The sequence below is a fragment of the Saccopteryx bilineata genome, chromosome 6, assembly GCF_036850765.1.
Source record: "Saccopteryx bilineata isolate mSacBil1 chromosome 6, mSacBil1_pri_phased_curated, whole genome shotgun sequence".
Taxonomy (NCBI): Eukaryota; Metazoa; Chordata; class Mammalia; order Chiroptera; family Emballonuridae; genus Saccopteryx; species Saccopteryx bilineata.
Window position 1 is genome coordinate 3360755 of NC_089495.1, and position 27767 is coordinate 3388521.

A 27767-nucleotide genomic window follows, 5' to 3' on the forward strand; every position below is an offset into this window, starting at 1 on the left:
CCGGGACTGAGACCCAGGGCTGACCCCAAAGTCCACTCGCTTTGTACACAAGCACCGACTGCAAATAGCGCCCAGACCATGACCCTGGCACCCGGCGCCCTGCCTGGCCAAGGACGCAGAAAGCTCGGACAGTGTAAGTCTTGGGGAAGATCCCTCACATATGAAACACCCACCACCTAGAAATAGGATTTTCTTCTATGAACACAACTTATTCCTCCTGCCAGGTTTTCCACCCCCCGGACAGACAATGGCTGATCCTTCAAAGGAAACGCTGAGCTGTGAAGGAAGCACCACAACATGTTCTGTGTGTTGTGGTGTCTGGCACCGGCCGGAGCAGAATCATCACCTGGCAACGACGCTCTGTTTGAAGCCAGAGACCAGGTTAACCGGAGGGCACTCGCAGAATCAGAAAATCAATGTTTCCTTTTCGGAAATGACTATTTATGACAATGTCCATCTTAGGAGATCTGTCAGGTAATTTAATGAAGCACACTGGAAAGTACAGTTAGTTAGTTAGCAAACTAAGTTTAATCAGTAGAAAGAATGCCTCAAGCCATTCACACCTTCCAGGACCACAAACCTCTTCCCCGGCTGGTTGATTTCACGGTGTAGCTGTCATGTAACTCAAAGCATTGGTTCCAAACCGCACAGTGTGAAAAATAACCTGAGGTCTAAATAACATCTCTCTCTTCCTCTTAAACGTATAAGCAATAGTCGAGCCTTCCTGCATAAATAAAACGGTGTAAGACCTTCCAACCACATCACTTTCCTATCAACAGACATTGACAGCCATGTACCATCTACCAAAATTCCAAATAATTCTTCATTCAATTCTCTAATCAGGTGAACGGCCTGTAGGCTGAGCTGGCTTCAAGTTGATAGCATTATGTTCAAGTGTGATTACATTTTTCTGCAGTTTTATAGCCCTTTATCGATCAACAAATATCACTTGGTTGATGGATCAATTAAACTCTATTTGTAATATATGGACTTGGCCATTATAAAAAATGGGACTGACAGGGAAGGGAAAGAAAATGTTACTAAGTTTCAGAGAGGGGTAACCAAATGTTAGATGTAGTTTGCAACATTTTATTTTACTTACATAATTTAACCTTCACAGCAACGCTGGGATGCTCTATTGGCTTTGTTCTCACATTGTAAGAGAAAGGCTGAGTGTAGAGAATTGTAAAAAAAATATTATATACCGCAAGGTCTCCCTAGTAACTGGAGTAGAAGGGAGTTTTGGAATCTTCCTCAATTTATTACTCAAGTACTCTTTCCAGTACTTGCCTATTATACACATACCACAATAAAATGTAAACAATATTATAAATGCATTTAAACTTTTTTTTTCTGTTGATTTGAGAGAGAGAGAGAGAGAGAGAGAGAGGAAGGAAAGGAGGGAGAGAGAGAAAGAGAGAGAAGCCTCAACTCGTTACAGTTTCAGTTGTGTAGTCATTGGTTAATTCTGGCTTACACTCTGACTGGGGATCGAACCCACAACCTCGGCATGCCGGAACAAGCCTCTATACACTGAACCACCTGGGCAGAGCCTAAATGCATTTTTTTAAGTGAAAAAATTAATCAGCCTAACGTTGCTAACGAGTCACACTGTGGAACCCTGAAGTGTGAGTGGTGATGATGTATTTATCTTTGTAATTTCGCCGTGGACTGGAACCGACTCTCATGGTTCAAACTCTTTTCTTCCCATTGTACCCTGCGGAATTCTACATAAACAGATGAATTGGACTTCTTAAGTCCATCCATCTATTGAAGAGGATCAGATCAAGCTGCGAGAGCAGCTCTCAAGGGGGGACACGGACAAAGCCCGCGCCGACCCGGAGGACTGGAGGGAAGCCTTGGGTCCCAGCACTGTCGCAGCACCAGGGAGGGATTGGGCCAGAAAACAGATACCCAGAGGACAGCAGAAGCGCCTGCTCACGGAGCACACCCATCTGTTCCCGTGCCTCCCCTGTCACTACCCTTAGCCTCCGGGGGAGCTCAGCTCTGCTCTCACCTTCTGCCCCTCCCTGAATATCCGAGTCCCTCTGATCTAGCATGTCGCTGAAGTCTGGTGTTTTCTTCCTGACTTTTCTGTCTGGATGTCCCCTTCTTTCTGACGATCCTCGAAGGAACACTGTCTCCCCTCCCCCACGTGCCATCACCCCACGGTGGCTCACACGCTATTCCCTGGCCCCCACCACGACCGCCGGCCCCCACCACGACCCCCAGCCCCCACCACGACCCCCGGCCCCCACCATGACCCCCGGCCCCCACCACGACCCCCAGCCCCCACCACGACCCCCAGCCCCCACCACGACCCCCGGCCCCCACCACGACCCCCGGCCCCCACCACGCCCCCCGGCCCCCACCACGCCCCCCGGCCCCCACCACGACCCCCGGCCCCCACCACGACCCCCGGCCCCCACCACGACCGCCGGCCCCCACCACGACCGCCGGCCCCCACCACGACCCCCGGCCCCCACCACAACCCCCGGCCCCCACCACGACCGCTTCTTCCCGGGTCAGTTTCCTTCTCAGCCCACCTGGGAAAGTCTTGCCAAGTTCATTTTACGTAGCTTACAACTTGACTCAGCATCTACTCTGCCGACGATCATTTTCTACTTTGTTTTAAGCAACGCGTGATAGAGACCTCGGGAGGTGCTCGTGTTATTTTCAAACTAGAATTCAAGAGGGTGGTGTTTTAGCCAAAATAGGTTCCTGAGCTGTGAGTTCAGCTGTCTGAGTTCAGAGAGGCACTAAACTCAAAGCGCATGTCCGCGTGGGCACCCTCCAGTCCCAGTATGGAGGCACTCACATTGCTGGCTGGTCAGCTTACAGAGCCCCACCTAGGCTGTGGATTGCAGGTACAGAATTGGCTATCCCTCAGCAAATGCTGGGCTGTTCTGGTTCTGGGATGAATCTTTAAATGAGGCTTATTTACTTAATAATTTTGTAAGATGTGCAAACAGATATTCTTGACACTAAATGAGTACAATTGTAGGTCTATATCATACAGCTACTGCTTTAAAGATTACATCGCGATGGTGCATGGGAAAAAAAACAAACATGAGCGGATCACTATTGAGGGATTTCTCAGTAACTATGTTTTAAACTTGCATGGGTTATAATAACAAAGCACACAGATGATACTGCAGACCTTACATAGAATTTTAACAGTGTCCCTGAATAGCCTGACCTGTGGTGGCACAGGGAATAAAGTATTGACCTGGAACGCTGAGGTCGCTGGCTCGAATCCCTGGGCCTGTCTGCTCAAGACACATATGGGAGTTGATGCTTCCTGCTCCTTCCCCCCTTCTCTCTCTCTATCTCCTCTGTCTCTAAAAATGAATAAATAAAATCTTTAAAAATTTTAAAGAAAAAAATAATTCAAGAAAAATAAATAAATAGAAGTGTATCTGAATAGTCCTCGGCAGTTTGGGCTGACGGTGGGTTTCAACATTTCAAATACAGGTAGCGCCGACCCGTCCAAGCCCCGCCTGTGGGCAGATGAGTGACAGGAAGAGAACAGACACAGGAACAGAGCGGGAGGCCGTCAGGTGAGAGGTCTGCTCTCTCTTCTCAGTTTCTGTAAAGGTCAGAGGCCGTGTGGAAGGGCTGACAGTCACTCCATGAGCTGATGACAGCATTTTTATTGTGGTCCTTATGTCCTCCCTTATAGATAGATGGTATATTGTGATACAAATATTTATAACTATTTTCAGAGACGTAGGTTTTACTGCACTTGGGACGAGGAAACTTCTTTTAAAGACTAAAAACTCGGGCAGTTTTTCAAAGACCCTTGAACACATCTTCAAACTACTGGGAAACCAGGAATCCGTGGTCCATGCTGGCACCCTGTCCACCCGGGCTGCTGTGTCATCCACAATAATGTTTAAAAGCTGATGTGTCACCCCGGCTGGTTTGCTCAGTGGTAGAGCATCGGCCTGGTGTGTGGAAGTCCCGGGTTCGATTCCCGGCCAGGGCACCCAGGAGAAGTGCCCATCTGCTTCTCCACCCTTCCCCTTCCTCCTTCCTCTCTGTCTTGTTCTCTTCCCCTCCCACAGCCAAGATTCCACTGGAGCAAAGATGGCCCGGGCACTGAGGATGGCTCCATGGCCTCTGCCTCAGGTGCTAGAATGGCTCTGGTTACAATGGAGCAACACTCCAGATGGGCAGAGCATCGCCCCCTGGTGGGCATGCTGGGTGGATCCCATGGGGCACAGTGGGAGTCTGCTTCTCTGCCTCCCTGCTTCTCACTTCGGAAAAATACAAAAAAAAAAAAGAAGAAGCTGATGTCCATCCATTACGGCCCGGTGTGATTCATTTTACCTTCGTCGGCTGTCTGCATACAGAGGGCAATGCATGTCACTGAAGCGTCCCAGAATAACAAGCTCAGGACAATCCACCGGCTGGTGAGGGTGGCCCAACACTCAGCTCCTGGTTCTCCATCACTGACTAGAGGGACCCCTGCCCTTCCCTCGGACAAGTCTCCATATAACGACCGGCTGCCGTAATTATACCCTCCGGCCGTTAAAGCGGCTGCTGAGTATAGTTTTGTGGCCTCCGGCACTCGGGGTCCCAATCTGACCATCACGCTGCCTGGCGAAAAGAACTGGACCGCCCGCGGAAACAGGGCCGTGTGGAGAACTGGACCGCCCGCGGAAACAGGGCCGTGTGGAGAACTGGACCGCCCGCGGAAACAGGACCGTGTGGAGAACTGGACCGCCCGAGGAAACAGGGCCGTGTGGAGAACTGGACCGCCCGAGGAAACAGGGCCGTGTGGAGAACTGGACCGCCCGAGGAAACAGGGCCGTGTGGAGAACTGGACCGCCCGCGGAAACAGGACCGTGTGGAGAACTGGACCGCCCGCGGAAACAGGACCGTGTGGAGAACTGGACCGCCCGCGGAAACAGGACCGTGTGGAGAACTGGACCGCCCGAGGAGACAGGACCGTGGGGAGAACTGGACCGCCCGAGGAAACAGGACCGTGTGGAGAACTGGACCGCCCGCGGAGACAGGACCGTGGGGAGAACTGGACCGCCCGCAGAAACAGGGCCGTGTGGAGAACTGGACCGCCCGCGGAGACAGGGCCGTGTGGAGAACTGGACCGCCCGAGGAGACAGGACCGTGGGGAGAACTGGACCGCCCGCAGAAACAGGGCCGTGTGGAGAACTGGACCGCCCGCGGAGACAGGGCCGTGTGGAGAACTGGACCGCCCGAGGAAACAGGACCGTGTGGAGAACTGGACCGCCCGAGGAAACAGGACCGTGGGGAGAACTGGACCGCCCGAGGAGACAGGACCGTGTGGAGAACTGGACCGCCCGAGGAAACAGGACCGTGGGGAGAACTGGACCGCCCGCGGAAACAGGGCCGTGTGGAGAACTGGACCGCCCGCGGAAACAGGGCCGTGTGGAGAACTGGACCGCCCGAGGAAACAGGGCCGTGTGGAGAACTGGACCGCCCGCGGAAACAGGACCGTGTGGAGAACTGGACCGCCCGCGGAAACAGGACCGTGTGGAGAACTGGACCGCACGCGGAAACAGGACCGTGTGGAGAACTGGACCGCCCGAGGAGACAGGACCGTGGGGAGAACTGGACCGCCCGCAGAAACAGGGCCGTGTGGAGAACTGGACCGCCCGCGGAGACAGGGCCGTGTGGAGAACTGGACCGCCCGCGGAGACAGGGCCGTGTGGAGAACTGGACCGCCCGAGGAAACAGGGCCGTGTGGAGAACTGGACCGCCCGAGGAAACAGGACCGTGGGGAGAACTGGACCGCCCGAGGAGACAGGACCGTGTGGAGAACTGGACCGCCCGAGGAAACAGGACCGTGGGGAGAACTGGACCGCCCGCGGAAACAGGGCCGTGTGGAGAACTGGACCGCCCGCGGAAACAGGGCCGTGTGGAGAACTGGACCGCCCGAGGAAACAGGGCCGTGTGGAGAACTGGACCGCCCGCGGAAACAGGACCGTGTGGAGAACTGGACCGCCCGCGGAAACAGGGCCGTGTGGAGAACTGGACCGCCCGAGGAAACAGGACCGTGGGGAGAACTGGACCGCCCGCGGAAACAGGGCCGTGTGGAGAACTGGACCGCCCGCGGAAACAGGGCCATGTGGAGAACTGGACCGCCCGAGGAAACAGGGCCGTGTGGAGAACTGGACCGCCCGCGGAAACAGGGCCGTGTGGAGAACTGGACCGCCCGAGGAAACAGGACCGTGTGGAGAACTGGACCGCCCGCGGAAACAGGGCCGTGTGGAGAACTGGACCGCCTGTGGAAACAGGGCCGTGTGGAGAACTGGACCGCCCGAGGAAACAGGGCCGTGTGGAGAACTGGACCGCCTGCGGAAACAGGACCGTGTGGAGAACTGGACCGCCCACGGAAACAGGGCCGTGTGGAGAATTGTCGCCACGCAAACAGCCGCCTGGAAGAGGGGCTGCCCTCGCACTTGCACCACCAGGTCCGCGTGGCCGGGTTGCGTGCCTTCGCGGCTGGACGGGACACCCGGCACACTTGGGCGTGGCAGCAGCCGCACTCTCCTCTCCGTGAACCTGAGGCCACGCTGAGATTAGATCTGAGAAACACACCCCCTGAACCTCTGTCTCAGGGTCCAGGCACGGTGACACGTGCTGCCAGCACGGGCGAGGGGCCGCTCTGGGCTCCTACGCTCATGCACTGACCCCCCCGCCCCCAGGGCAGGCCTATTGTGGGGGCGGTCCGAGCTTCCACCACATGCACTGAGATGCCCGCTGCTGCCCATGTCCACAAGTGGTTAAAGGACACATGGGCACCAGCCCCACTCAGGCCGGGCAAGACTGGGGTCTTTCAGTTCATGACTTACCAGAGACAAACATTTTAGGATTAACATCTCCAAAGGGCAGACTCTCCTCAGGAGAGATGATCATTTATATTTATTTTGAGACTAGAAACACCTTCCTCAACGGCAAAGGGCCGGCTCTTGGACTCCCCGGTTACCCGGTCACCCCACCACCTTGTGAAGAGGCAGCCGGTTGTTCTGCCCTGCAGGGGAGTCGCCACCAGCCTTTCCTGCATTCGCCTTCAGGGACGAGGCCTCCATTACACCCTAAGGAGCTCCTACCTGGTGAGATGATGTACATTCACAAGTTAACCCTGCCGGGAGGAGAGCGGGTGGAGCCCCAGCTCCCCAGGGTCGTTCAGAGTGAAATAGGACTGACTGAGTAGCTAACTAACTGTACACCGGAATTCAAGACAGGGAGAGAAGGAAACAGAAAAAAAACATTAGAATCTAAAAGATTCTAAAAGAAAGCGTGAATGACAAAAATAAAAAGCCCGTAACCAGGAAGCATACAAAAATCAAAGACGACTTAGACAGCGAGAGACCTTCTGGAGCCGGTCCTGTAGGGACATGGCACACCTGGGACTTCTGTGATTTGGCTCCAGGTACCAGGACAGGTGATGACAGCAAGCTGACAGGCCACAGAGCTTGCCCACGGACCTCACGCCTCCACAGGAACATTCCACCCACGCCACAAGGTCCTGTCTGCTCCGGGCGGCGTCACTGGGAGGGCGGGTGGGAGAGCTGAGCTACTCCACCACTGTGCCCCCCAAATCACGTCGACCCCGCCCAGGGCTTATTCCAGGCTTCGGTGACAAACACGCATTGCGTTTGACGGACGGAGACGGCTCGGGTTGAGGCTGGAAGTCTCTTCCGTTTAAATGCAAATCCTGAGGTTAATTTTAGTCATGTTCAGGCTCACAGAAATTATACAGTCAGATGCTGTCATTTTACAGGGGAACGGGCTGAAGGTCAGAGACTGCAAACGCCTTGCCCAAAATAACACCAACAGAGTGCGAACCGGGAGGATCTGCTGACGAACCTCCACGGGCATCCAACCACAGGTCCATCCGCCTGTGTTTTCTGGTCAACCTCTCCTCCTGCTTCCCACAGCTTTTACAGCCTTGCCATTCCTCTCTTCAGGCACCTGACTGTCTCCATTCACTCTCACCTGATGGACTTATCCACGATAATAGTAAAACAATAATAATAATGTCAGTTTCTTCACTCAACTTATCAATCCTGCGTCTGTTCAGTTATCATTCATTCATTCACCTATCTCTCTGTCTTTCTACCAACTAATTACCTACCTCCCTGCCTGTGTTTCTCTGCACCTTCAGCTGCATCCATTCATTTTTCTCATGATAGATACCAAAGTGGGTTTTACTTTTTAAATTTTTTAAACTTAGAGTTGACATTCATGGTTATTTTTATACTAGTTTCAGGAGCATAGTGCAGTGGTTAGACATTTATACCATTCACAGAGTGGTCCCTCCGGTAACTCCCGGCCCCGCCCGGCACCGTACCTAGTCATTACAATAATGTAGACCGTAACCCCTATGCTGTAACTTTACATCCCCATGTCTGTCTTGTAGCTACTGATCTCGACGGCTCAAGTTTTACTTTTTTTTTTTTTTCACCTGGAATATACTACTTCCTTCTGCATTCTTGAAAACCTTACATGACCAAGTATGCCTTCCTCATCCACACGTATGATGACAACCCATTGTAAATCCGTGACCTGAGTCTTTCTGAAACACACATGCGTGCTCCTTTAAGCCAATAACCCCTTCTAGGTAGCAGAATATGTATCACTTTCTTTTTATAGCCAAGTTCCTTAAGTTTTACATATTCTGTTTTACATTCCCAGTCACCTGCCTTCTTTTTTTTTAATTTAGACAATTAATTTTAATGGGGTGATATTGATCAGAGTACATAGATTCAGAGAAGACATCTCGAGATCATTTTGACATTTGATTGTGTTGCATAACCATCACCCAAAATCAAATTATCCTCTGTCACCTTTTATTTGGTTTTCTTTATGCCCCTCCCCACCCCCACCCTCACCCCCTCCATCTTTTCCCTTCCCCTCCCCCTGGTAACCACTGCACTCTTATCCATGTCCATGAGTCTCAATTTTGTGTCCCACCTATATATGAAATCATATAGTTCTTAGTTTTTTTCTGATTTTCTTATTTCACTCAGTATAATGCTATCAAGGTCCATCCATGTTGTCATAAATGATCCTATGTCATCATTTCTTATGGCTGAGTAGTATTACATAGTATATATGTACCACATCTTCTTTATCCAATCTTCTATTGAAGGGCTTTTTGGTTGTTTCCATGTCTTAGTCATTGTGAACAATACTGCAATAAACATGGGGCTGCATGTGTCTTTACATACCAGTGTTTTTGAGATTTAGGGATATATACCCACCTTGGCCATAAAGAACATTTTATGAATTTAGCTCCAAAGGCAGGGGAAGTGAAGACAAAGATAAATGAATGGGACTACATCAGACTAAGAAGCTTCTGCTCAGCAAGAGAAACTGACAACAAAATAGACAGCCAACTAATTGGGAGATGATATTTTCAAACAACAGCTCAGATAAGGACCTAATATCCAAAATATACAAAGAACTCATAAAACTCAACAACAGACAAGCAAACAATCCCATAAAAAATGGGAAGAGGACATGAGCAGACACTTCTCCCAGGAAGAGATACAAATGGCCAACAGATATATGAAAAGATGCTCATCTTCATTAGATATTAGAGAAATGCAAATCAAAACAGCAATGAGATACCACCTCACACCTGTTACATTAGCTATTATCACCAAGACAGGTAATAGCAAGTGTTGGAGAGGCTGTGGAGAAAAAGGAACTCTCATCCACTGTTGGTGGGAATGTAAAGTAGTACAACCATTATGGAGGAAAGTATGGTGGTTCCTCCAAAAACTAAGAATAGAACTGCCAAGTCACCTGCTTTCAAAGCACTCTGCTACCCCCTCTACCCCCGCCCCCGCCTCCCCAACACAAGCTCTTGAGAGATGTCAGGAACCCCATGCTGTGAGCCTGTCAGTCCTCATCCCACGGGACTCCTCACAGTGTCCTTGCCTCATCTGACACACGTCTCTCTGCTAAGCTTCTGTCTGAACCGTCACCTGCTTCCAACCCATCTCCTCGTCTGGCCCCCTAATTCAGCTCTCCTCTTTTGAGAACAAGTCTTTCAATGCTGCCTGTTTACTGACTGGTTCTGTCCGTCCCACACCTGTGCCCCGTGTAACCTGCGTTCTGCCCCTCAATCCTGTGGGAGCTCTTCCCTTGGTCAGCAGTGCTGTCCACATTGCACTTACACAAACAGCTTTGGGCGCGGTGCAAAGTGAGTCTGCTTGACGTTCGAGCCTTGTATCGGCCTGATGAACACCATCCCGGTGGTGGTTATAACCGGTCCGTCGATAAGTGATGGTGTCCGCAGGCAGAATGGCAGCTCCCGGAATGAACAGGAAGGGGCAGGTCTGAGAGGTGCACGGGAGAGAGAATGAGCAGGACGTGATGGGACGTCACCAGCCAGAAAGAGGGGGGCGTCCAGAGTCCAGACGGAACCACCGGACAGATGGCAGTGGTGCGAACTGAAACCTTGTACCGTGGAAGAGAAGAAGGTGCTATAGAGACGGCACGTTGGACATGTGGAAGCTCAGCGCTGGGGGGGGAAGGTCCAGCACACGGCTGCACAGGTGCGGTCTGAGATCAGGAGAGAAGGATGAACTAGAACTAGATAGAACTCTGTCTGGGAGTCCTCCGATGTCCGTCCACTCACTCAGAATGATTCACTGAGTGCCTGCTCACTGTATACAAGTCCACTTGTAGGTGGCCTCTACAGATGGACATTAATGGAGGGGGACACACTTATGTGTCCATGGCTTACACATCTGACTCGCTGAGATAAGCATTAGACGCATTACGCAAGGAGATTATGTAGAATGCTGTAAGAGGACAGGCGTGTTGGGATGGAATGAGGTTGGTTAGGGAGGCAGAGTGTCCCGGATCCAGAGCAACGCCGTCTGAGACACAGACAGACAGACAGACAGACAACTGGAAACCGCGGCCGTGGAAATGTACGGGTGAACATGTTCAAGCCGCTCTGCAGACGAGGAAGGAGGGGGTTTCTTAGGGAGGAGACGGGGAACTTGGGTGTGAAGCCAGGATAACAAGGAGCACACATTCCACTGCAGAATGCCGGCGAGGCGTGGTGGGGAGACCGGAGATTCGGGGGCATCACAGGCCTCCTGAGAGGATCACACAACGCAGTCTGGGTGCTGACGAGCAAGTCTGGACTCAACAGGTTCTGGTGCCGACTTCCCTGCAGCCCCCACCCCCACCCCAGGCATTGCACCCCCCCTTCTCATGCCAGCTGCCACTCACTCAACAATTCCCCTCACAGTTTACATCCACAGCCCCCTGCGCTTCCAGCCCCAGGGCCCGAGCAGGCGCGCCCACGTTCCGATGGCTCCCGTGCCATCCCCCTGGGCCCCCACCAGGGACTGACTGGTGACAGCCCATGCACGTCACCCGCCAGCCTCAGATCCCCTCTGCAGGGCGGCCTCGCCCCCGCCCCCAACACCAGTCGATCCCCTGGGGACCGCCTGGGCACCTGGGGTGAAACCCGGGGTACCCTTCCCTGTTCCCTGAGCGCCCCGCGGGGTCCTCCTGGGGATCAAAGCCTTCCGCCTTTCCCTTGGTGCCCTTTGCTTCGTTATCCGCCAAATTCCCTTCTAGAGGTGGCAGAATCCGCCCCGTCCACCTCTCAGGTTTTAGGGTGCAGTTCCTACCAGATGGACACTGGCCTTGCTCTGTCCTCTCTCATGGTTGGTGACTAAACTGTTCAGGAGGGGTGATTGGGGGGAGGGGGAGGCGAAAAAGAGAAGGAAAAGGAGGAAAGGAAATGTGAAAGGGGGAAAGGACGAAGAGAAAGAATTAGAGCAACAGGTGACAGAACTATTTACTGTTAATTCTGTTTTCATACGGATCATCTCTGCTTTTTAAAGATCGGGATTAAATACAAAATCTATAAACTCTGCCTTTGATCCTGTTCTTTTCCTGTCGTGCAAGAATCAGGTTCAGCGTCGGTACAAAGCGCAGGGGAGTGAACCCCGAGCGCATCGGGCGGGGGGGCCCTCTCCAGGTGTCCACTGTCCCGGGATTTACCGAGCGGGCATGGGAGAGACTACGCCCTGCGGAGCCTGCATTTCTGCCGACTTCCGGCTGACAACCGCGGAGAGAAGCAAATAACTACCTCCCTTGTTAAAAAAATTTCCCACACGCGAGGGACTGAGGGGACAGAGGGAAAGTCGAATGTTCCCTCTCTTGCAGATTTACAAATGTTGAAAAGAAACCAAACCACCTCCCTTTCTTTTAGGCCGCAAACGTGCACGGGGCATCACCCACGGGCAGGGGGGCAGGTCTCGCCCCAGCTCAGCCCCCGGAGTCCCTGAGATCTGAAGAGTCACCTCCTCCCTGTCACCATCTCTGCATCTCAAAGGGAACTTTTCCTACACAAATATATTTTTAATGTATGTGGAGTGCGTGTGGGCGGTGGGTAACTCCCGGAAAAGCCCTGGGCGGTTTCTTTCGAAAGCGGCCAAACTTTCTGGAGATGCAGATGCGTCCTCCTCAGACAGGGGGCAGCCAGGGTGCAGACCGACCTCAGCAGGCTGTGCACAGGGTCCGGGGTGGGGGGAGTGAGCTTGGCGGTGGCCACATCCCTCCTGCCCCCCAGAACTCCGGCTGGAAGGCCGAGGCAGCAGCAGAGCAGGGACTCCCATCCGTCCCAGAGGCGCAGCGGCAGCCGCAGAGAGCCCTGGGAAGTGACCCAGACGACCCTGTGTGCTCCAGCGCGGGGCTGAAGGCCTTTCAGACGGAACAGGGCTCCCCGGGTGAGTGAGAAAGGGCAGAGAAGCCCAAGGCACCCCACTCCGGAGCTTTCTCTTCACACTGCAGAACCTGCGGACGTGGAGTCCCGGTTAAAGAGGGAGGACCTGTAGATGCCGGCCTCAGAGGAGGCCAGGGCAGGACGACTGGGTAAGACGACAAAGGTCTGCCCACCTGTCACCCCCAGGGTGACCCTCCTGTGACCTTGAGCTGAGTCCTCCGGACTCTGCTGGCCCCTGGGCTCTCTGCACATGACACAGCTGCTGCTGTCTCGCCCGCCCGCCGTCCCGGACAGGAGAGGTGCCAGGGGCCGTCCGCTTCTGTGTCCCCGTCCCCGATGATATTTATTCCTCCCCCCCCAGGGAGAGCCTCATCCCTTCTGCCCAGAGACATGCTCTCACTAAAATGAGCAGCCCTTTGGACCCGAGCACATGGCTGGGGCTGCTCTCGGTTACGTAGGAGCGCTGAGGCTGAGCGGGCACACCTGTGAAGCACGGTCCCGCGACGTCCACCTTACGGAGAGAAGGAGGTGATGGGCAAGAGCACTCGTCCCACAGAAACCTTGCAGAGAAAAGGTCACTCTGCACAGTCCTCACTGCCGGGGGCCGGGAGACGCCGCCAGGGGACCTAAGCCCCAATGCCATGCTCTTCCCAGTACGGGACGGACCTCCCACTTAGGTTGGGATGGGGGCTCAGGAAGGTCTATGATGAGAAGACGGGGTGAGCTCTGTGGGGGCCGGGTAAACAGAGAGAGGTAACGGAGACGCCGGACAGGATTTGTATGTTACCCCTCAAGCAACCTGTGTCACTTTCTTACAGGAGAGAGGGGGCCCAGAGGCAGCTGAGAGTGACCATACGAGAATGAGAGGATTGAGGGGCGTCTACTCCAACTACATGGAGATCTGGTGAAGGGTGCACGCAGCCGCAGGGGTCCTCGTCAGAACGAACCCTGCCTGTGACGCACAGGGTGGACCGCAGGGGTCCTCGTCAGAACGAACCCTTCCTGTGACGCACAGGGTGGACCGCAGGGGTCCTCGTCAGAACGAACCCTGCCTGTGACGCACAGGGTGGACCGCAGGGGTCCTCGTCAGAACGAACCCTGCCTGTGACGCACAGGGTGGACCGCAGGGGTCCTCGTCAGAACGAACCCTGCCTGTGACGCACAGGGTGGACCGCAGTGCGCAGCAGGAACCAGCCCGCTGCCCCGGGTCCAGCCGAGGGTCAGGCGCTCACCGCCGCCCAGTAGAGGGCTCCTGGGCCACTGGACTCGGCCTACGGCATGGGCTCCTCTGTCGGCAGTGGCCACCGCTGGGCGGACGGGGACTCGCGGAAGACGCCCGATGAGAAACCACCTCTTTGCGATTTGTTCTTGGGACAGCGCATAAACCTCACCTGTGGCCGTGGAAACAGGGCTCTCCACTCGCTCTGCATGGGAGGAAATGACAACGTCACCAGCACATTGTTCTACCCACGGCTGACGGGTCACTGTCAGAGCTTGTGACCGAGAGCCCACCCAGCCAGAGCCTGAGGATTCCACGGCCGAGGCGGCTGGCCCGGTAAGCGCTCCCGCGAGCCGGCATCTGAGAGCCCGTCCTGGCCGCACACCCGGGAAGCGCTCACCGTGGGGGGAGGATGTGGTCCACTGGAAACTCTCCACCAACGCTGGAGAACGTCGGGTCTGTGATGGAAACATTAACATAAAATCGAGAGGACCGACGGGGCCGGCATTCTTACCGGAATGCTAACGTAAACGGTATTTTCACGTGAAGTCTCAAGATGCTGAGCGGGGAGGCCTGAAGTCAAGTTCTGCCTCATCTTTAGTGCTCTGGCGAGTGTTACTCATGACGACAGTCACAGTCACGGGGTCCCCCGCGTGTGCCCGGTGCTGCTCTGACCGCTGCGCGGCCATGAGCGTAGCCAACACTTCCTCTGCGTTGTTACTGGGGGATCGGGGTTTGCAGGTCCGGCCGAGGTCACTCCTTGACCAGAGTCGTCGGGACCGTCCCCAGACAGCACAGCTCCAGCACCAGCTCCCCTGTGCTCTCTCCCCCCTGACAACCCTGCAGAGGAGACTCGCCCTCCTGCTTCCACACGTGAAGAACTGGGGACCCACGACACCCAGCGAGGGGCAGAGCGGGATTCCAGGCGCAGAGGGAAGGCGGTCAACCTCAGGTCCTCCCCACCACGTAACGGTGGCATCTCCTAAACCGTCACAGTCTCATGACACTGCAGACCACCGTCAGAACAGCACCGCCCTGCTGCCCCCGGGCACCAACTGGCATCACAGCCTGCCCCCGAGGACCCTGGCAGGGACGTGTCCTCTCAGCGCTTCCTGTCATTCCCCCGAGGACCCTGGCAGGGACGTGTCCTCTCAGCACTTCCTGTCACTCTCCCGAGGACCCTGGCACTTCCTGTTGTTCCCCCGAGGACCCTGGCAGGGACGTGTCCTCTCAGCGCTTCCTGTCATTCCCCCGAGGACCCTGGATAGGGACGTGTCCTCTCAGCACTTCCTGTCATTCCCCCGAGGACCCTGGGCAGGGACGTGTCCTCTCAGCACTTCCTGTCATTCCCCCGAGGACCCTGGGCAGGGACGTGTCCTCTCAGCACTTCCTGTCATTCCCCCGAGGACCCTGGACAGGGACGTGTCCTCTCAGCACTTCCTGTCATTCCCCCGAGGACCCTGGGCAGGGACGTGTCCTCTCAGCACTTCCTGTCATTCCCCCGAGGACCCTGGGCAGGGACGTGTCCTCTCAGCACTTCCTGTCATTCCCCCGAGGACCCTGGACAGGGACGTGTCCTCTCAGCACTTCCTGTCGTTCCCCCGAGGACCCTGGACAGGGACGTGTCCTCTCAGCACTTCCTGTCGTGTCCCCCGAGGACCCTGGACAGGGACATGTCCTCTCAGCACTTCCTGTCGTTCCCCCGAGGACCCTGGACAGGGACGTGTGCTCTCAGCACTTCCTGTCGTTCCCCCGAGGACCCTGGACAGGGACGTGTCCTCTCAGCACTTCCTGTCGTTCCCCCGAGAACCCTGGCAGGGACGTGTCCTCTCAGCACTTCCTGTCATTCTCAGCCAGGTCACTCTCGTTTCCGTATGACTTTCCCAAATGGTGTCTTCCTTGAAGCCCATCCCAACACAGAGCCCTGCGGTCAGGATAGAAGTTCAGGGGGGGGGTTAAGCAGAGGCGTGACAGTGACATGACCGGGTGGTGTTCATGAAAAGAACGCTCCAGCTGGTGTTTTCAACACGGTCCGGTGGGACGAAGAGTGGAAGGAGGGAGTTTCACTGGGAAACTCGGGGATGTCACACAGGACCTGGCCGTGGCTGGCAGTAGGGTGGACTCAGGGCATGCTGGGAGCAGGAGGAAGGAAAATAGAGCCCCCAGAGCCCGATAGGTTGGTGTGGGCATGAGAGAGAAAGCAGTCTCGGAGGACCAGAGAGCGGTCCCAGTGTGTTCAGAGAGACCCAGCCGCTTGTTTACTAACAAGACTAGATAGATAGCGGGTGGGTAAGCTGAAGAGGGAGGAAGGGGCACAATTTTAAAATGTCAAGTTTGAGAGTTTTGCTTGACCAGGTGGTGGCGCAGTGGATAGAATGTCGGACTGGGATGCAGAGGACCCAGGTTTGAGACCCCAAGGTCACCAGCTTGAGTGTGGGCTCATCGGGTTTGAGCAAAAGCTCACCAGCTTGGGACCAAAGGTCACTGGCTTGAGCAAGGGGTTACTTGGTCTGCTGTAGCACCCACGGTCAAGGCACATATGAGAAAGCAATCAATGAACAACTAAGATCCTCGCAACAAAGAGTTGATGTTTCTCATCTCTCTCTCTCTTCCTGTCTGTCTGTCCCTATCTGTCCCCCATCCTGTGTCTCTGTCACACACACAAAAAAGAAAAAAAAATTATGAGATTTTTATTGCACTTCCCAGAGACACCACTTACATAAATCTGGGCAGTAGAGGGGAACTATGGCTGAAGTTCAGATATGTTTTTAAAAAGGTGGTGGTAGATAGTGCCCAGAGGATGTGCCCAGCCCTGAGAGTGGGGGATCTGGGGCATAAAGACACAGAAGCTGCCAACACTGTGCCCCAGGAAACTCATCCTGAGGGTTACTGCCTGGTGTGCGGTCCCCACCCATGCGCCTACGTAAGTTTCAATTAAGTAAAACGAGATGAACTTAAAAATTCCACTCTTCAGTCATGCGGGCCATATCGCAATTGCTCACTCGTCATATGCGGCTGGTTCCGAGCACAGGGGGTAGTATAGGCTATGAACAATTTCTTTGTTGCAAAAAAAAAAAAAATCATTCTGGGCAGAATCACTTTGACAAAGAGAGACAGCCAAGAACACCAAGGAGGATGGATCAGTCCAGCAGGAAGAATGAAGCCCCAGCCAGTGTGCCGGTCTCAGAAGGCAAGTGAAGAACCCATTCTAAGTGTTCTTAAAGGGGGGAGGGGGGGCGGTCAACAGCTGCTGTAGGTCCGTTAAGATGGGCGCTAACATTTGACTCCGGGACTCACTCACGTGGAAATTAGGGTGACCGCAAACACTGGTTTGTGGGGATAGATCTGATCTGTGCCTGCAGGTCTATTACAGCCAAGTGTTACTCTAACACCCTCATATATTAAATGTATCAAGATGTAATGACACATCCTATGGTTCTCTTAGATTGAGCAACTTCACAGGATCCCTTTAACTAGAGGAGAAGGGTGAGATGCTCATTGAGGCTCAAGAGGGATTAAGAGAGGAAGGAATCAGTTTTTAAGTAGTTTTGCCACAGGGCAATGGCAGCTAGAGAAGAATGGAGAGCCGGAAAGAAGGAGCCTGTTTTCTGTTGCTCTTGCTGCGTGTCTGTTTTTAAGGTAGCAAAGGGAAGCTGGGTGCTTGCAGAGGGGAGGACATACTGAGGAAACAGTGGCCTGTCAGCACGGAGGATGGAAGGACCAGGGAAATGGACCTCACATCTGTATCTCAGAGCCCACCGTGGTCAGTGGTCATGACTCAGCGTCCATCTAACGGGCGCCGCGGTGAACTTCCCCCCGACCAGCCCGATGTCGGTGTGCGTGGAGGAGGCAGATGTTGACGTGAAGCCCAGCTTGCCGCTGAGACAGAAGCAGGGACTGGGACCCGTGCTGGGCACGAGGGAACGATGACGAGGAACAAGGGTGGCATTCACAAGCACGGGGAGAGGGCGGGGACAAGGCAGCACGCCACGAGGGACTCTGAAGAAACAGTGGGACCCATCGGTGACAGGCGCCCCGGAGACCGAAAGTGGCTGGCGTTGAACGAGTGTGACCATGGTGTGACGCTACCTCTCCACTGAAGCTGGGCTTGTGCGGAAGGGACGTCCCCACGGACGGAAGGTCTGTGTTATGACCACGGGAATGAACGGCCAACGGAGTGTGGACAACCATTGGCAGGAAGGTCAAGTAAGTCAAACAAAGGCAAGGGTTTTCACAGACCATTTTTCTGGATATTCAAATTTTTTTTTTTTTTTTCTGAAGCTGGAAACGGGGAGAGACAGTCAGACAGACTCCTGCATGCGCCCAACCGGGATCCACCCGGCACACCCACCAGGGGGCGATGCTCTGCCCACCAGGGGGCGATGCTCTGCCCCTCCGGTGCGTCGCTCTGCCACGACCAGAGCCACTCTAGCGCCTGGGGCAGAGGCCAAGGAGCCATCCCCAGTGCCCGGGCCATCTTTGCTCCAATGGAGCCTTGGCTGCGGGAGGGGAAGAGAGAGACAGAGAGGAAGGAGGGGGGGTGGAGAAGCAAATGGGCGCTTCTCCTATGTGCCCTGGCCGGGAATCGAACCTGGGTCCCCCGCACACCAGGCCGACGCTTTACCACTGAGCCAACCTGCCAGGGCCTGGATATTCAAATTTTAAAAAGACTTTTCTGTAGGATCATTAGTGGTAAGATACAAACCAGAAGGGAAGGTTGTCAAGAATGGTGAAGGTGTGCATAAATATAAACTAATAAGGGATAAAAGTCAAAATACGAAGGACGTCTCCCCTCCCCGTTATCACTGGGCTTTCTCCTAAGATTCAGCCCATCTGCTGTGACAGAACTCACTGCTGTTCGTCTTCACGGCAAACAGGTACTGACTGCTGATCCTGTGTTTTGTCGACACTGTCGTAGGACGGTGGTCATGGGGGGAGGAGAAATGAGGACGGGAGTTAGGGTGCAATTTGACGGGAACTCTGCCCTGCTGGCCCCAGCTCCACAGTGACCCGGAGAGAAGCACGGTCGGCGGATCGCTCGGAAGGGGCTCTTTGCCGGCCACCTGAGGTCTCTAAGTTCACTGCACACCTGAGGCGGCTCACCTGGGGCAGTCGTGGGTGGTTATGGAGGGGGGGACCGTGCCTTTGCACAGTCTAGAGGGGGCCCGGCCTGCCCTCTCTCCACATTTCCTGATGGTCACAGTGTGAATGCATTTCCAGGTGACATTTCCCGGCTCTCTGACACTACAAGGGGAGCCAGATTGTGTGTTCTGTACGAGGACATGTCCCCCGAGTCCAGGTGGAGCACAGGAGCCGGGACATCGGGGCAGCAGGCCGCAGGGACGGGTGTCAGGTGAACAGTGGCTCAGCCCTGTGGCCGCGCCTCGAGGAGACTCCTAGGGGAGATCTCTACAGTGTGACGCACTCTATGAAGGCCAGGGACTGCTTGATGACTTCTCCTTGGATGATATTTATCTCGACTTCAAGACTCTAATCTTCAGGAAGCACCTCTAAGACATGCATCTCCATCTCTATCATATCACACAATAAAGAAGTCCTGATGGAGGGAAGTCCAAGGAAGAGCGATAGAAATAGATAAAGCAGGGGCTCACGTGTACCCGGTGACAGGATGTCACCAGGAGAGCACAGAACAGCAGCACAGTGGCTTCATGACATTACCAATAAATCACTCTAGCCTCCTCCACGTGAGGTCCCTATCCCTGCAGCCGCAAGGTTGAAGAACTCCCCACAGGTCTCACATCTGTGGCCCCGGAAGGGAGGTGGAGGGGCGGGGGAGGCGGGCGTCCATGCCAGGTGGGCACGGCGTTCTTCCTCAGATGCCCAGGCGCTCGCCCAAATCAAATCATCCATCCACCGACCTCCCCTCACCACCAAGGACAGACTTCCCCCCCCCCCCCCAATGAACTATGTAAGAATGTCTTTCGGAAAACTAAAGTGTGTCCCCACCCAAATCAAGTCTGTTTACCTTTTCCTTAAAAAAAATTAAAAAAAGCTGAGGATAGCACCTTTCTGAGCAAACGGCAGAGTCCGTTAGTGAAGACGGCAGCAAGAGTGGACACTGGTGGACAAAGGGCGGTGTCCAGCACGACCCACCTCTGCACGGTGGCGGCAGAGAAGACGCCAGGAAGCATTGACAGCTCCATGCGCGACGCTTGCATAGCATTTCTAGCGGGCCAGAGGTTACGATAAAGCGTCCACGCACACGCCAAAAAGGTTATATTTAAACTTTTTTTCAATGGGTCAAGCAATCGTTTTTTTTATCAGACTATCAGCTACCTGTCGCCAGCCTACGACTGTGCCCCATCCCGCAGGACGAAACAGTGCTCGGCTGCTCAGGACGAGATCGGGCCAGAGCCTCCCGAGACCTGGAGCACCTGCCTCTCCAGCAAAGATCCTTCCGCACGGGGTTCCGTGTCCCTGCTGGAAAAGTTCCCTGAACCACACGAGGATCTGTATTTACAGAAACTGGACGAATGTGAGATACGTCTGATGATTGAGCGAAACTCAGCACCAACAGGGATAAAACGTGTGGGAAGACGCAGGGCTGGTGCCCCATTTCTCTCGCCAGTGTGGGGGGGTTCTGTCGAGCCCCTGACTCTGCCATTTCCAACACATGCTAGAGGGCAAAACATCAGAGTCTCACGGAATGTGAGTGCCTGTCCCACCCCTGCCACGGCCTGGCCACACGATTTTGGCGACATTGTTTACCACGTGTTGTCCTCAGTGCGTGCGTGAACGCAACCAAGAACATATGTAGGCGGAAGGGTATCCGTGTTCTGGACCAGCGTTTCACCTCTCCAAGGTGATGACCACGGTCCTCTCGGTGGTTCCTGTACTCAGGACCTTTCTACTGAGACCAGCAATCGCTCATCAGCAGACAGTGCAGTATGTGGATCAATCACTCTGGACACTTAGCATTAACTGCACCACGTCACCTACGTCACTCTCCTTACCTGCAGCTCTAATTCTTGGTCACGTGTTCGTTGAACAGCTTGCCCGATGAGCTGATGCTATGTAATTAAGAAAACGGGTGTTTGGGAGTCTCACGTCCCTCACCATGCCTGTCCCACGTTACCCCAGGGAACCCCCCTCTCACTCTTGCTCACTCTGGGCTTGGGCCACATGCTCCACACATCTGGCACATTGGTGGTGGCTGAAACAGATCCTTTTGTCCTTCTTGCTGGACCTGGTAGGTTCCTTCTCCTGCTCTCCCGGACAGTCACGTAGCCTGACAGGACGTCAGAGCCCTGCGGAGGGAGCCGGGGCCACCCGCCCTGGTGCAGCAGGAACTGTCTCTGGAGAAGAGGTCTGTGCTTGCCTCCGAGCTCTCCCGATCGAATCTCTGCAGAATGTTAGCTCATCTCGGCTGCCCCGGTCTGACGTCAACACAATTTATCTATCGTGTGAAAGCGGAGATACTCCACTTTCTCTTCTCCACTAACCTCCACCCTCCCGTGAAGAACTGCCAAATTTCTGAGGGCCCATTAGTCACTCTTCTAGAAGGCTCTGAAAGGACATCCGCCAAACGACCATTAAACCACATCCAGCGCTCTGAGATTTATTGACTGCGCTGTCCGCCCAGCCAGACTGCGTTTGCCGAGCGTGGGAAGAAGGGCTCGTTTATTTCCCATCCTCACACTTTGCCGTGTCTCACCTGATGGGGGGTTGCTAGGTCTCCATCGGCTGCATGAGCAAATGAGTGGGTGAGCGAAGGAATCTCACCACCGTATCCTGGAGCTTTTTTTCCCCTCAAATGCCCCTCCCAACTTGCCAACCCCTCACTAAGCCTCGTCTCCAGTGCCACCGAGTCCAGAGGCTCAGGAACACTGAGGTGTCACCTCCTCTACACGCACCTCCCCCCCCTTGAGCTCTGTCACGACAACGTTTGTCTTAACCTCCTGCTGCACCGATTCCCAGCAGAGTGAAACGTGACTCAAACCGGCCGCTGTTCGGCAGGTGGGTCAACAGCACAGCCAGCCGCGTGGTGCAGGGGGCCGTGGACAGGCGGGGCGCAGGTGAAAGCCTCGTGCCTGCGATGGAGGTGGCAGGACGCACGGTCGCCCGCTGCCTCGCGGGCGAGCCTCCAATTTGCTGCTGCAAACGGGAACGGACGTGAGGTTGGTAAGAGAGGATTACGATGGCGAACCTTGGTGAACAAGCGTGTGGCAGTGACAGTGTGTTCAGTGGGACGGGATGAAGTGATACAGACAGCGGGTCTCAAAGCGGGGTCCCCGGACCAACGCAGCAGCACCTGCGAGTGTGATCAAAATACAAACAGCCAGGTTCCAACCGGACTCAAGAAAACAGGAGCTCCGAGGATAGAGCCCTCAAATCTTTGGGTTTTTTTGTTTTGTTTTGTTTTTTATGAAAGTCTAAGATATCGCCATTTCCCTACAGTCAGCATGGCTGAAAGAAGTGTATGTTAAACACATCACCATTGACCAGTGCTGGACGGGGCCACCCGCTCGCCACGTGACAAGCCTCCCAGACATCCGTGTGCTGGAGAGCATGCCACGCTCCAGCAGCCGTGGCTGTGTTCTGCATGCACAGATGCGAAAACAGGCCGGTTACAGTTTCGTCTCAATTAGCTCATGCTCAAGATGCCGATAACAACGTCACAGCCGTATGTTAGAGGATCGACTTGCCGAGATGTCTGATTGCAGAGAGGTGAAAGATTTAGGTGCATCTGTCAATGCTTATTTGCAGGTAGCAGACTGCTGACGCTGCCCTAACAAAGCAGCACCACAGACACAGCAGAGCACACGGAAGGTTCTGGAGTCTTCCGTCCACGTCACGGTGTCGTGGGCTCGGTTTCCCCTGAGGTCTCTGTCCTTGCCTCCCGCCCGTGTCCTTCTCCCCGTCTCCTCGCGTGTCTTCCCTGAGTGTGCGTCTGTCTCTTAAGCTCTTCTGATAGGGAGACACCAGTCCTACTGGATTAGTGTCCCCTCCAGACACCTCGTTGTCCTTTAATCTCTTGATTAAGCGCCCAACTCCAAACACGGTCCCGGGTTGAGGCACTGGAGTACTCACAGGAAGTCCTCACATAGGTGGCTATAATTCAGCCCATAACATGGACCTCCCTGAAGTGTCTGCCCCACCCTCCAAGCGGTATCTGGAAGCCAGTTGGTTATCCCTGAAGACATGTGCCGTGTTTCCGAGATCCTTAATTAGGCTCGAGACCAGAAGAAAGGAATAGCGTGTTCATGTATGTTGGGACCGTGACAAATGATGGACCTAACTGTTTAACCTTTTAGAATGAAATCATTCAGACTGGTTTAGCTAAAGAAATAATACAATGCAATCCTTACGTACTGCTCCAGTGGGTTGATGCACGGAGCTCACCTGTGTTTTTAGCCAATTCTCAGGGAGGTGGTTTGGCCCGCGACCCCCATTCTCTGACGGATCTAAGAACAGTCGTCAGTTTTCACGCTGTTGGACGTTTGTCTGGTTGCACGGACAGCCCATGCCGACAGCCCGTGCTTTTTCCATGTTGGCCCAGGAACTGTAAGTCTAGGAATACAGGGTGAAGGGCAATTTAAAGTGAAATTATTATTTTTCACAAAAACTGCCACTCGTATTTGGTCTTCGGCCTGATGCCTTTTAAAATCACTTGCCCATTTTTTTTTTTCAATAGGTTGTTTGTTCTCTTATTATTGAATTTTGAAAATTCACAATAACTTCTGAACATACGTCTGTTCTTAAACGTACGCTTCTCAGAAAGATTTTCCCGGCTGAGTCTGTTTCCTTTTATCCCCCCGACAGTGTGGCGGAAAGAGCAGGAGGTCCTGACGCTTGTGAGACTCGGGGCACCAAATTGTGCATTTGTGGGTCGTGGTTTTGGTGTTATAACTAATAAATATTCACCTAAATCAAGGTCACAAATGCGTGACCCTGTATCTTTCATAGAAGCAGCACAGTCGTAAGTTTTGCACTTAGCTACGTGGTTCATCTGCTTTAACAGTTTGTGCCTGGTGTCAAAGCCTGAAGTGTGTACGTCTGTGTGTGCACATCCAGCATCCTCCGTGGAAAAGACTCTCTCCCTTCCACTAACTCGCCTTTGTGTCTTTCTCCAACATCGTTACCCCTTTCAGGCGGGTACCCCTCGTGATGTGCACCAGGGAGGGACCAGTGTGCCTGGCCCATCTGCCTAGACACCCTGCTCGCCTTGAATAGAATAGTCCCTCAGTTATGATCCAGACTCAGTTGGCTTCCGGTACTCCCGTCATGGTGAGGACTGGCCGGGGGAAAGGGTCGCGAGCAATCGAAACTTTGCGTCAAGACTTCTACTGAGCTCTGTGTTCGGGATGTCAGGACATACCCAGAACAGCGTGCGTAAGTGTCTCAGGAGTCGATCAGAATGCAAGATGAGCCCGGACTGTCGAGTGATATTGTGAAATAAGGAATTTCTCAAAAAGGGTGGAAAGAGAGTCAAGAGAATAATTGGAAAGAGTTCAATTGGAACAACAGATTAAACAGCGAAAGTATTCAATTGCGATGCACAGAATGAAACAAATAGGGTGTGCATCCATACGGACACGGCCACTGTTTCAAATCACATGTTTTCTGAGAAGTAGAAAAATGGAAAACAATACTATTGTCTTCGCACAGTAATAACAGTTGCAGGCAGACCCCACTAATGGATGCTAAAATTGTTGGGTGAAAGTTTGAAGAAGAACAGTGTGTGTAGATAGCCAGAATCTAACAAATCTCTCTCCCCAGGCAGTTATTAATTAAGTAGTGAAGAAAAAAGAGCTTCCCAGTAGAGACACCTGGCAACATCGCTTCGACCGGAGGGGACACTTTTACGAACAGCCACAGAATATGTTCATGTCCGTGAGGCAGTCTGGAGACGACACAGCCACACGGGAACACCACTGCCGGGACGTTCTTGTCAAAACCCATCCCCTCAATCAAACCGTTAGTACACACCAAACAAGTACAAACTAAGGGACCTTCTGAGGATGGACAGACCAGTACTCTTCAAAGTCCCGGTCAGAAGAAGAGCGTGCTCTGGATGGACCGGGGAGGAACAGGAGGCAGGGGGTACAGGATGCAGTGTGGGATCTGGGTCGGATCCTGAGACAACAAAAACAGAAAGGCATTGTGGGAAATCTGGTGACATCTGACCTGTCCCAATGATCATTTGTTTAAATTTTCGATCATCCCTGTATCGTTAGGGAAGACATGTTGGAGGAGATCTTTAGGGATGTGACTGTCGGTTGACCTGTAAGGTGGACCTGCCCCGTGGCCCTGGCAAGAATGCCCTGCTCACCTCCCCCACCCAAGAAGATGACGGAGAATGCAGCCTTGGGCTAGTCATGCGGTACGGCCGCCGTGCGAACGGTGCGCACGCCTGCATCCGGGTAAAGCTGGTGTTCAAGTGTAAAGATACTTGTGTGCAGGTGCACAGATCTAGTCATCCTGTGGCCACCTCAGGGAAATGCTGTCAGGACAGTCCCTTGTTTAGTAACTCTGCCACCACCACCCCCCCAGAGTGGCCTGCCTCTGTTTTCAGTCTCTCCTCGCTCTCTGTGGACGGGGACCAGTTGGTAAAACCACAGATGTTTCACGTGAACAGAAGTTAGGTGAAGGGTGTATGGGAACTCTATCATCTGTGATAATTTTCTGTGAGTCTAAAGTTCTTTTGAAATAAAAGTTGTTTTTATAAAGGCTATCTTCCCAAATGTTCAAAATCCACAGTAAATAATATCAGCATTTATCCTATGAGTGACATTTTGAGGTAGAAACCCATGATATCTCATGTCCCCATTAGAAGGAGAAAAACTGATTCCTGGCTTATATTTATGAAGACGTTGCTTTTTGCAGCAATTGCTGATCTTTTTCTGAATATTGTATATACATATTAATAAAATATTCATTAGTAAAAATTAAAAAAAAAAGGCTATCATAAAAGTGTTGATCTAAACCAAGTGGTTTAGCTTAGTTTTTGTTAGAAAAGCACTGTCCTCATTCTAAAAGGTGTTTGTTTTCATTTGTGTCTCAGAACCTAATTTTTATTCCGTGAAAGAGTTTTTACTTAATCTACATTTTTTTCGAAGAAGGAGCAGACTCTAATTTCTTCTTATTAAATGATATCCCCAATTATATTACATTCCCCAAGCAAGAAAAGTACATCTGTTCACTCGGACAATTAAATGGAAATTTCACTCCACAACCAACACTCACTTCTAATCAGTGACACCTTTTTTTTTTTCTTTTTTCATCACAAAAAATCCATACAGGGATCTCACTGTAAGTTCAACATAACGCAACCCCTCGTCTAATTAATGACACCGAGTGGATGGAACGCAAGACCGCCAGGCTGGGGCCCACTCGGCACCCTCCGGTTCCCAGTCACCCGCGTGCGGGCAGGGACTCTGCGTGCTCACGCCACACGTCCTCTGGAAAAGCACTGTGTCTGATTCTTGTGGCAGCTGAGCTATTTTTCTCTGAAAGAGCCAGGGGAATATTTTCCACGGCACAAAGGATGTCAGCGCACCTGGACGAGGCCTGGAGTAAGCAACAATTTCATCAGTTTTTATAGGCCCCTGGGGAGCCACCGTCATTCCAGAAAAGTTCCAAGAAGCCCCTGGTGGAAATCAGGGCACCGAGTGCGTGTGGCTGTCTGTAACAAGGCGTACGGTGGCCTCAGTGCTTGGCGGCCGTGAGAGCTTGGGGGGAGTTGAAAGCGGAGAAACTATCCTGATGCCGCCCCTGATCAGAACGAGACAGAAAGCCTGTCCAGCAACAAAGACGGTCCGGAAGAGACAAGAGGACACATGGCGGGGCTGGACTCCTCTCGTCCGCATGGCCTGTTACGACCGTCGGACGCATCGTTGGTCGTGTAAGATTTCCACACACCTTCTCTCTCTCTCTGTCTCTCTCTCTCTCTCTCACACACACACACACAGACACACACAGTTAGTGCACTTAAAAAACAAAGCAGCGAAAGCAGATGTACAAAGCAATTGCCACAATTCTCAGGAAAGCACCGATCTCTGTGGACCCATGCGAGGTTTCTATCCGACTCCATCTGGAGCATCACACGATCAGTTAGCCCCTTTTCTTGACTATTTAACGTCTTCCTATCAGTTCTATTCTTCTCATTAGCTGTTTAATCTGCTCAGGCGTCTCCGGTTACGGTTGCACAAAGCTTGACTTTGTCTCGGCCGCCCTCACCCTTGCTCACGTCCCCGTCACACACACACACACACACACACACACACACACACACACCGGCCGCTCATGGTCTCCGTTTCCGAGCTCCCTCCCTCTCACTTTCCCACCCACCCCCTCACCCTGGTGTCAAGGTCTGCTGCCTTTCCCGATTACGGATTTTCCCCATCCGAGCAAGATTCTCTGGACAGGATCCGGTTTCTATTCACATGGCTCTTCAGCAGCGGTCACCCCTCACCATGTCCTTCTCTGGCCACCCGCTCTTAGCTGCATTCGCAATGGACTCTCTTCTCTTGGTCACTGAAGAAGGTGACCCTTCAAGGCTCAGCCCAGGTGCGCCCCCTCACTGCAGTCTGCCCCCTCCCTCGGTCTCGGCACACTCCTCGGAGCCCAGGGCTAGAATCGCCGCCTGGGTGGAAGACAGGACCGCTGTGTTGATTAGCCCGGTCGGGTAGGCGATGGCCGGTGTTTTGGTTCCTAACTGCTACTGCGCCTGTTCAGTTTAATTCCCAGATTTGTGACAGGGACAGTCTGATGTGGAACAGATCAGATTGTGTCGTAGTCTGTGGGACAGCGCATCAGGATGACGTGTCCATGGTG

The 27767-nt window shown here is 53.4% G+C and overlaps 1 protein-coding gene across 1 annotated transcript; it reads left to right on the plus strand.

Moving 5' to 3' along the window:
* The first annotated feature begins 2058 nt into the window (after positions 1-2058).
* On the plus strand, positions 2059-6677 carry LOC136308457 (collagen alpha-1(III) chain-like). Its single transcript, XM_066235814.1, has 2 exons — positions 2059-2524; positions 4540-6677. Exons 1-2 carry the CDS (start codon positions 2059-2061, stop codon positions 6675-6677), a joined length of 2604 nt encoding a protein of 867 aa, XP_066091911.1.
* Positions 6678-27767: the final 21090 nt, after the last annotated feature.